Below are 9192 nucleotides of genomic sequence, written 5' to 3' on the forward strand. Positions count from 1 at the left end.
AGAATTAATTTAGACCAGTTTTAGGTTCACAGCAATATTGAGCAGAAGTTCAGAGAATTCCCCTACACCTCCCCCTATGCATAATCTCCCCCATTATCAACATCACTGCCCTAGAGTGGTGCATGTGGTGCATTTGTAACAAGTGATGAACTTACATTGACACAGTATTATCACCAACAGCCTGGATTTTTTTTTTTTTTTTTTTCTGCTTGGGATGAATCCAGAGTCTTTCCATTTCCATTTCCATAGCAATGAATGAGAGTTCCTGTTGCTCCACATCCTTGCTAGCTTTGGTGTTGCCAGTATTCTGGATTTTTACCATTCTAATAGGTATGCAGGATTTTAACTCACAGAAACTTAGGAGGTTAAACCCAGTCAGACCCAGACAGAGAGTAAACGCATAATGAGGTATATCCAGTGTGACTGGAGGTGATAGCAGCTTGCACTTTATCCTGAAGGCCATGAGTAATTTTTTATTTGTTTGTTTGTTTGTTTTTGCAGTACTGGGGACTGAACCTTGTGTATGCTAGGCAAGAACTCTACTGCTGAGCTACATACCCAGTCCTGTTTTACTTTTGAAACAGGGTCTCGCTTAGTTGTTGAGGCTGGACTTGAACTTGTGATCCTTCTGCCTCAGCCTCCCAAGTAGCTGGGATTACAGGTGTGCACCACCATGCCCAGCCATGAGTAGCTATTGAAGTCTTTTGAGCTGGATAATGCCCTCTGTAGTGGGTTGAATGGCAACCTCTGAAAAGATATTGTCCACTCAGAACCTGTGAATGTGACCTTCTTTGACAAAAGGTAATTAAGGTAAGGATCCAGATGAGAACATCCTGGATTAAGGTGGACCCTAAATCCAAAGACAAGTATCCTTAAAAGAGAAGAAAAGGGTAAAGGGGATATAGGGGAGAAGAAGTTATGTGAAGACAAAGGAGATTTGAGTAATGTGTCTACAAACCAAACAATGCTAAAATTTGCCAGCAACCACCAGAAGCTAAAAGAGGGGCATGAAACCTATTCTTCCTCAGAGCCTCCAGAAGGACAAATTCTCAAAATGCTTTGATTTTAGACTTCTGGACCCCCGATTGTGAGAAAATAAATTTCAGTTGTTTTAAGCTACCCAGTTTGGGGTAATTTGCTATGGAAGCCTTAGCGAACTAATATATCCTGGACCATATAATCCAGTTTTCTTGAGACACCCAGTCAAGTGCTCTTTTCTTCCACCTGATGTCCTACCCCCTTTTCTATCTGGTAAAATCACACTCATTCTTTCAGGTTCTACTCAAAGAACACCTCTTGAGCAGAGCTTTCCTGAACTCCCCCTCCCCCTCCATCTTGGTAAATTTAGTTACTTCCTCTTCTGTGCTCACATACTTTGGAGTAAATGCACATCTATGTTATTGAACTTATTATGCTATATTGTGTTGTTTATGTCCTTTCTGCTTATCTATGTGCTTCTAGGATGATGAGGATGTTTTTTTGTCCGTATATTCTCAGAATATAAGCACTGTGCCTGGCACATATTAAAGACTCAATAAATGGTTGCCGGATAAACAATTTCTGTAAATAGCTTCTCCACTCAGCTCTGTTTGTGAGGAAGGTAAATCTGGCCACAGAATAGAGAATGGATTAGAAAGCAGAGAGCCTTTAGAAAGGAAGACCAGCTAGTGGGTTCCAGTAATAATCATGACTAGAGGTAATGAAAGGCTGATTTAGCACAGTGGCTGTGGTAATGGAAAGGAGGAAACTGCTGGGAGAAACACCACAGAAGCAGGGCTGATTGGATTCTCAGGGTCGGGTGGGGGGAGTTGAAGAGGATCCTGAGGTTTTAAGTCTGGGTGACTGAGAGGGTGATGGTATTGTTAACTCAGAGGGAAGACAGGAAGAGAAGCAGATTTGGAGGAAGATGGGGAGTCTGAAGCTAGTGTTGTTGATTCTCTATTTCTAAAGTCAGACCTGCTCACCAGTCTCCACAGGGACCCAGCTCAGGCAGCAGCTAAGGGTGGGTATTCTGGTTCAGATTAGGTCAGAGGAAAGACAGCTATATATGTGCCCGCGGGAGCCAAGACAGTATTTTCCATCCTTGCAAGACAGTAGAGCTTTGATAGAGATTTAGGGGCAACTAAACCAAGAAAGGACTGTAGCATATGATGGTGGTGGTGGGGGGGCAGTTCAGACCCTCCACTATAAAAGAAAATTAGAAGAAAGGTGGCTGGGAACAGTGGCAGTGGGGTGAACAGATCCTTCCCAGGATTAGATGATCTGAGAATACTGAGTCTGTGACACCCAGCCTTAGTCACCACCTTTTATAGCAGCACCTGACCTCCCAGAAGACTTAGCCTTGTCACTGAACACATTTGCCACACCCTCTGAAAAGCCCTGGTTTCTAAGGTTCTTTCCACCGGAAGCCATGATAGAAGGAAATGTGTGGGTGGGGAGGGGTAGCGGGTGAAGGGCCCAGGTTCCCGACACAGACTGCACCCGGGAAACGAAGAGCAAGCACCATGTTGAAGCCATCATTGCCACTCAGATCCTTCTTATTCCTGCAGCTGCTTCTGCTGGGGGTGGGGCTGAACCCGGTTCTCACACCCAGTGGGAATGAAGACACCACAGCTGGTGGGAAATCTGGGACTAGAGGAGGTTGGTGGAGAAGGGGGTTATGGGAAGGGGCCACACAGAAATCTGGAACCTGACCAGTGGCTTTTACAACAATGTGGGCAGCATTGAAGAGTGGAGTGGGGAGGGCAAGGGAAGGGTACTCCACCTTACAGTACTCCTTCTTCTAACCATCATTTCTTCTCTTTCCCTCCCCTACTCCCTTTTCTCCCCCACCTAGATCTCTTCCTGGCCTCTATGAACCCCAGGTCCCTTAATGTTACCTCCCTGCCCTTACCAGAGATTCAGTGCTTTGTGTTTAATGTCGAGTACATGAATTGCACTTGGAACAGCAGCTCTGAGCCCTGGCCTACTAACCTGACTCTGCACTATTGGTATGAGAAGGGAAGAGGGGGTTTAACAGGGGAGAAAGAGGAGGCGGGTTGGATGAGAAGGACTGCATGGGGACCTAGAAAGAGGGTAGCCAGTCTCCCAGACAGCCCACTATTTTCTCATGGAATTTAAGTCAGTTCAGACTAGGTGAGGGTAGGCTGTAGTCAACTGCAGCACCTAAATTTGCCCCACCATTCCTCTTCCTTCCAACCTTTCTCTAGGTACAAGAACTCTGATAATAATAAAGTCCAGGAGTGTGGTCACTATATATTCTCAGAAGAGATCACTTCAGGCTGTTGGTTTCAAAAAGAGGAGATCCATCTCTATCAAACATTTGTTGTCCAGCTTCAGGACCCCAGGGAACCCAAGAGGCAGACTGAGTGGAAGCTAAAACTGCAGAATCTGGGTAATTTGGAAAGAAGTGGTCAAGGGGCCACGGGTACTATTGGACATTGGAATATGTGGAGTGGTGTTCTTTCCCCCATTGTTGTACATGGGCAGGAAGGAAGAGGTAGGGAGGGAATAGGGATGGGGCTAGGAGGAGGGATAAGGGGCACTATCTTCAAGATCCTGACTTGTCTAGGCCAGGGGAATGACCACACATGCACACATATCTCCAGTGATCCCCTGGGCTCCAGAGAATCTAACACTTCAGAACCTGAGTGAATCCCAGCTAGAATTGAACTGGAACAGCAGCTACTTGGACCACTGTTTGGAGCATTTGGTGCAGTACCGAAGTAACCGGGATCGCAGCTGGACTGTGAGTGACTGGGGACATGAATGCAACAGCTAAGGTCAAGCAAGTATGGGATTAAGGATTCAATCAGCCAAATAGGAGCCCCTAATATCAAGCTCCTGTTCTTTGCCTCCCAGCTTCTCTGCCTACCACCCCCTTGGACTGCTTTCCCTATCGTCACCAGTGAGTTTTCATTTAGGTTCTACTACCTGTAGGCTTCCTAATACTGGATAGACAAGTAAACAAAAGGAAGCCATTCAGGGGATCTGGAGGGGAGGCATTAGATTTAGGTCAGTAAAGGAAGCAATGGGGCTTGAATAGTCAAGAGAGGAGGAAAGAAGTAGAACTGGGAAGAACCAGATCAGGGTTTCTTTAGAACAGGGAAGAACCAGAACTTGGAAGAACCAGAAGATGACACTGAATTGCAGGTAGAATTTTATTTTGATTCTCACTTCACCTTTCCCTCACTCTCTTTCTTTCCAAGGAACAACCAGTATATCACAGAAACAGCTTCTCCCTGCCTAGTGTGGATGGGCAGAAACTGTACACATTCCGGGTTCGAAGCCGCTTTAACCCACTCTGTGGAAGTGCTCAGCAATGGAGTGAATGGAGCCATCCAATCCACTGGGGGAGCAATACTTCAAAGGGTAAAATGGGCCCAATACATGACCTCAATACATGAGCCTGGCACCCTAGTCTTTCTAGCACGACTGTCTTATGCTTCTTATTCCTAAGCCCCCAACTTGATGCCCCTCCTCCCCTCACTGTTCAACCTCAACCCCTAGGAAGCAAGTTTTTTTTTCTGTGTAGGGTTGGGTCAATGTATCACCAGAGTAGGGGAGTGGATTGAGAAGGAGGCCAAAGGGTGCTCAAGGGGGACATGAAATGTGTAGGATTTCCCTACAGCATTCCAGAGAGCCTGCATGGTGAAGATGGCCTTGGAACCAGACTGATCCCTTTGATTCTGTTTCCTCATCTGTAAAATACAGATAGCGATTGTTTCTCCCTCTTAGGGGCTGTTGTGAGATTAAGTTCAGGGAGTGTGTTTAGCACAGTGCCTGGCACCCACATCATCGAGGTGCCACAAATGTAAGGTCCATTTTCCTTTCTTTTTTTCTTAGGGAATCCTTCATCGTTTGCATTGGAGGCTGTGCTTATCCCCATTGGCTCCATGGGGTTGATTATTAGCCTCCTCTGTGTGTATTGCTGGCTGGAACGGTGAGATTTCAGGAAGATGGGGATAACTGGGAGTAGTAGAAAAGGTTATTTCAGGGTCTTCAGGAGTACAGAACAGGATAGTAAGGAATGAGAGATCACCCAAGAGGGCATGGTGATGGGAGGAAGCTACAGGCACAGAAAACATGAAATCCCTTCCATCCGTATAGGACAACTGGGAAAAGGGTAACGAAAGAGAATTAACCTATGCGTTCTTATTCTGGCTTGCTCCCCCACTCAGGACAATGCCTCGAATTCCCACCCTTAAGAACCTAGAGGATCTGGTCACTGAGTACCACGGGAACTTCTCGGTGAGAATGCTGTCATAAACATACTGTAGTCTGTCAACTGCCAACTGCCTGCCAGCAAGATGGGTGGTGGTGGGGTTGGACAGAGTGAAGGGGAAGGGGAACCTGCACTAACTGTCAGGATGTGGCCGACCAAATGGGGGATGGGCTAAACAGAGAGAGACACACTGAAGAATAGATTATGGTGTGTGCGAGACAGATGGAAACAGTGGTATTGGGGGCTCAGGAGTCTGGGTGCCCCTTCTGTAAATCATAGTGATTTCAGACATCATGAGAGCTCCTTTTGGCACAGGGCCTGGGTCTTTTGCTTCCTGACCCTAACTGACCTCTGACCTGGAAATATTTGTCTCTAGGCCTGGAGTGGTGTGTCTAAGGGACTGGCTGAGAGTCTGCAGCCAGATTACAGTGAACGACTCTGCCTCGTCAGTGAGATTCCCCCAAAAGGAGGGGCCTTAGGAGAGGGACCTGGGGGCTCCCCAGCCAGCCAGCATAGCCCTTATTGGGCACCCCCATGTTATACCCTGAAGCCTGAAGCCCCAATGCCCTGACAGAACCCCAAGGTCCTGTAGCCTCAAATGATACTAACAATGTTCACTACCACTTCCTGTGGCTAATTTTGAATTCTGTTCCTCATGTAACTTAACTGTCCCTTCACTCACTATCCCCTACTTTTGAATTGCCCCCTTATTCTGTAAGTGTTTCTTATCTCCCCCATCTGGCCCTTCCTTTTTATAGGACACTTTCTCCCTCTCTCCATCCCTTTGTCCATTCCCTCCCCTTTTCCACCTACCCTTCTATTGTTTCTGAATCAATGAGAAATAAAGTTTCTGTTGACAATCATCAAGAAGTCTGTCGTGGGGGTGGGGAGCAGGGGAAACACGGGGATACAAGGAATGTGGGAGGCATGGTGCCGGATTAGGAAAAAGGAATAGTTGAGTCAAGTTGGGCAAGTGGTAGTGCTACAAATTTACTAAAAAGGAGTGCTGTTCTGAACACTTATTTTTCTCCATTTAGTTTTGGCACTCATTCCAGAGTCTAGTTTAGAGTTAGATTTGTCATGTTGCTCCCATTCCCCACAAATCTTTTATAGACCCACCTAAATTCTCTCTTCACACCTACTCTACCTTCTGTTTCTGACCTCATAATCCCTCAACTACAGCCTCAGGCCCCACCCCTAGGGATACTGACTATCCACATCTGCCAATAGTTCTCTCTCCAGAGTCTGCCCAGCCTGGGCCTCCTCAGCCTATGAGGTCCATCTGTCCCTCTGGTCCCCCAACCCTATGGGCCCACTTGGCCCCCCAGGGCCTCTAGAACACTCTCGTTCTGCATGACTCATCAGGGTATTCTCTGAAGAGTGAGATGACCTTGAAAGCATGTTCATCTTCATCAAACATGGAGGTGAGGGGTCACACAAAGCTGGAATCTGGGTATGGGCGTGGGTAGGGTTGAAAGCAGTGGAGATCACAGAGATTGTATAACTAAAGAAGAGCCCGAATGCCCCATCCCATTTCTTCTCAGATAATCAGCAGTTTCTGGTCAATACCAATTGCTCTGTTTTCCCGTTGCTACAATACACTCGCAGTAAAGTGGGGTTGCGTAAAACAGGTGAGGAGATTCGGGAGGGGACTAAGGGCCAAGGGTCAGAAGCAGTAGGAGTATCTGTAGCCCCTAAATCCTCATTCTGATAAGAAGGGGTTTCCTCATATCCCTACAGCTTCCTCCAACTCATTCTGTGTAGGATCACTGGCCCCTTTTGCTTCCACCTTCTGTGCTTAGCTGTCCCGATTACTCTGTGGCCTCCCTCCAGACACCATCGATTTGTGTGATGAATCGGGGACAATGAAGTTGCTTTTCCTGATGAAGACCCCTGGAGAATATGCCAGCAAATTCCTTACAGCTCGGGACATCTATTATGTTTGTAAGGTGGAGCGTGGGGCACCAGGTAGAGGCTTGGGAATATACCCAGAGATAGAGCAAGACCTTCAAGATGGATCATGAATCTTGTCCTTAAAGTAGGCACCTTCAATCAAACCTCAATTGACCATATCTAGTTTAGCCTAAGAAAGGGCACTGCCTCTATGACAATAGGTTATGTTCCCCACCTCAGCCTAGAGTCCATAACTTTCCCTTAGGTCCATACCTAAGGGGAGAAAATAAGGTACACCAACTCAAGGTAGTGTTTAGTGTTAGAGTCCTAAAATCTTGGGCTTCAGAGGGGTGGAAACTGGGTGACAAGGGCTAGGGATATAGCAGAAGGCTATGTTTACAGGAACCAAACTTGAGAATGCCTACAGAGCTTTTGTGCCCCTCCTGAAGAATCCAGAACCTGAGCTACTTGGTAAGAAGTGTGATGGGGGAGGGAAGAATGTGGGGAATACTGTACATAGCTGTGTGATGGAGAATATAGGGTGGGACTAGTGTACGATGGAAAGTGAGTTCATAGGAGCCTAGGAAAAAGGGGCAAGGCCAGGTGTGGTGATGCACATCTATATTCCAAGCTACTCAGTTCCATAGCAGCCTGAGCAACTTAGTGATTCCCTGTCTCAAAATAAAAAGGGCTGGGGATGTAGCTCAGTGCTTGCCTAGCATGCATAAGTCCCTGAGTTCAATCCCCTAGTACCTCAGAAAAGGGGGTGGGGACAGGGTCTAGGTCCACTTTAGGAAATTTAAACCAGGTGGATATGTCACTTCCTCCTCCCCCCATGTCTCTGCCATCTTCTCTGTATATCTCCGTATCACTACACCATCATTTCCATCTTAGGCCAGTTTACTCCAGCTGACCATTTGAAAGATGGGATGATGAGGTCTCTATTCCTCAGAGGATGGTTGTCTTTTCCTGTTTCCTAGATGCTCTGCGCACACAATGTGACTTCATGGAGAGGAGCCGAGTGAAAATGCTTAGAACCCTGGAAGCCAAGAAGGTCACTCCAATTGAATCCACTGTGAATCTTCCAGTAAGACTCCCCAAACATGGCCCGCTCCAGCACTCCCCTCTCCCCACCAGACCGCTTAAGTTTTCTCCACCTTGGTCCCCTGGGATGGATTTCCTTTTCAAATCCTACACCTATGACCAAGACCTGACCCCAACTTCTATTGTCTTCCCTTTGGCCCCAGTTTGTAGAAACCTCCCCTGCAGGGCCTCTTTGTTTATCTACTGACTTTCCCTTTCCAGTCCAAATCAGGAAGATCAGAAGAAGATGGGCCCCCTCCCACTCGTAGGGGCCCTCCCTTTAAGACCAGAGCAGACAATCTCGGTAGGAGGGATAAACATCGCTAACTCAATAAAGTGACCAAGTGAGAGCAGTAATTCTGGGTATGAAATTCCTGGAATTTAATGTGAAGTTCCTTTTTCGAGACAGACTCTTTCTCCCAATATCTGCACTAAGGCTTAAGTGGGCCCCAGGCCCCGGGGAGGGTGGACGGGATCGGCAGGAGAGGGCTGTTGCGAGCACATGGGTGGGGGTGAGGAAAGACCGAAGTCTGGTACAATGAGCCTTTGAGGGACGGAGTAGGGGGTGGGGTCTTCTTAAACCAGGCTACCTCCCCTTGGGAGGCCTATCTCGCAGCCCGCCTACTCCTGCTGGGGTTAGGTGTCCCTCCCCCACCATACTCCACTACCTCCCAGGCTGAAATTCCCCCACCCCCACCTATCTGCCTCTGGGCAGTCCTTCCCGCCGCCCTTCGACTTACTTGCCCTTCGCCTTTCCCCCTCCCTCCCCCTTATCCAGGGGAGCAGCAAAGCAGCAGAAACCAGAGCTGGTTATAGGCATTTATTGAATTTATTCATTTATTGATTTGACACACTTCCCCACTCCAATCTAGCACATGATACAATCTGGGTAGGCCAGGCGCTGACACAGGAAATGATGGGAACCCACAGCAGGGGTGGGGGAGGGGACAATGCAAAGGGCACTGGGGGAGGGGCTGCTTTGGGGGCTGGGG

The 9192-nt window shown here is 47.7% G+C and overlaps 2 protein-coding genes across 5 annotated transcripts; both read left to right on the forward strand.

Moving 5' to 3' along the window:
* Positions 1-2437: 2437 nt before the first annotated feature.
* Il2rg (interleukin 2 receptor subunit gamma) lies at positions 2438-6087 on the forward strand. Its single transcript, XM_015501638.2, has 8 exons — positions 2438-2640; positions 2837-2990; positions 3210-3394; positions 3609-3748; positions 4209-4371; positions 4846-4942; positions 5181-5250; positions 5601-6087. The coding sequence occupies exons 1-8, from the start codon at positions 2505-2507 to the stop codon at positions 5793-5795; spliced, it is 1140 nt and encodes a 379-aa protein (XP_015357124.1). The 5' UTR covers positions 2438-2504; the 3' UTR covers positions 5796-6087.
* A 146-nt stretch (positions 6088-6233) lies between these two features.
* CUNHXorf65 (chromosome unknown CXorf65 homolog) lies at positions 6234-8557 on the forward strand. 4 transcript variants are annotated; one of them, XM_048797150.1, is made up of 6 exons: positions 6234-6648; positions 6769-6855; positions 7027-7192; positions 7520-7588; positions 8098-8204; positions 8423-8557. In XM_048797150.1, exons 1-6 carry the CDS (start codon positions 6610-6612, stop codon positions 8525-8527), a joined length of 573 nt encoding a protein of 190 aa, XP_048653107.1. In that variant the 5' UTR covers positions 6234-6609; the 3' UTR covers positions 8528-8557. The 4 variants fall into 4 exon arrangements, with proteins under 4 accessions (XP_048653107.1, XP_015357125.1, XP_048653105.1 ...); XM_015501639.2 differs by having other exon boundaries at positions 7058-7192; positions 8098-8262; positions 8421-8557; XM_048797148.1 differs by having other exon boundaries at positions 8098-8557.
* The last annotated feature ends 635 nt before the right edge of the window (positions 8558-9192 follow it).

The sequence above is a fragment of the Marmota marmota genome, unplaced genomic scaffold (assembly GCF_001458135.2).
Source record: "Marmota marmota marmota unplaced genomic scaffold, marMar, whole genome shotgun sequence".
Taxonomy (NCBI): domain Eukaryota; kingdom Metazoa; phylum Chordata; class Mammalia; order Rodentia; family Sciuridae; genus Marmota; species Marmota marmota.

Excerpts from the sequence above, each read along its gene's own strand:
- CUNHXorf65 (XM_048797148.1), top strand. The coding sequence starts at position 6,610 with ATGACCTTGAAAGCATGTTCATCTTCATCAAACATGGAG. Across the intron at positions 6,649-6,768 it reads CATCTTCATCAAACATGGAG|ATAATCAGCAGTTTCTGGTC; the intron begins GTGAGGGGTCAC and ends ATTTCTTCTCAG. Across the intron at positions 6,856-7,026 it reads AGTGGGGTTGCGTAAAACAG|CTGTCCCGATTACTCTGTGG; the intron begins GTGAGGAGATTC and ends TTCTGTGCTTAG.
- Il2rg (XM_015501638.2), top strand. The coding sequence starts at position 2,505 with ATGTTGAAGCCATCATTGCCACTCAGATCCTTCTTATTCCTGCAGCTG. Across the intron at positions 3,749-4,208 it reads ACCGGGATCGCAGCTGGACT|GAACAACCAGTATATCACAG; the intron begins GTGAGTGACTGG and ends TTTCTTTCCAAG. Across the intron at positions 4,943-5,180 it reads GTGTATTGCTGGCTGGAACG|GACAATGCCTCGAATTCCCA; the intron begins GTGAGATTTCAG and ends TCCCCCACTCAG.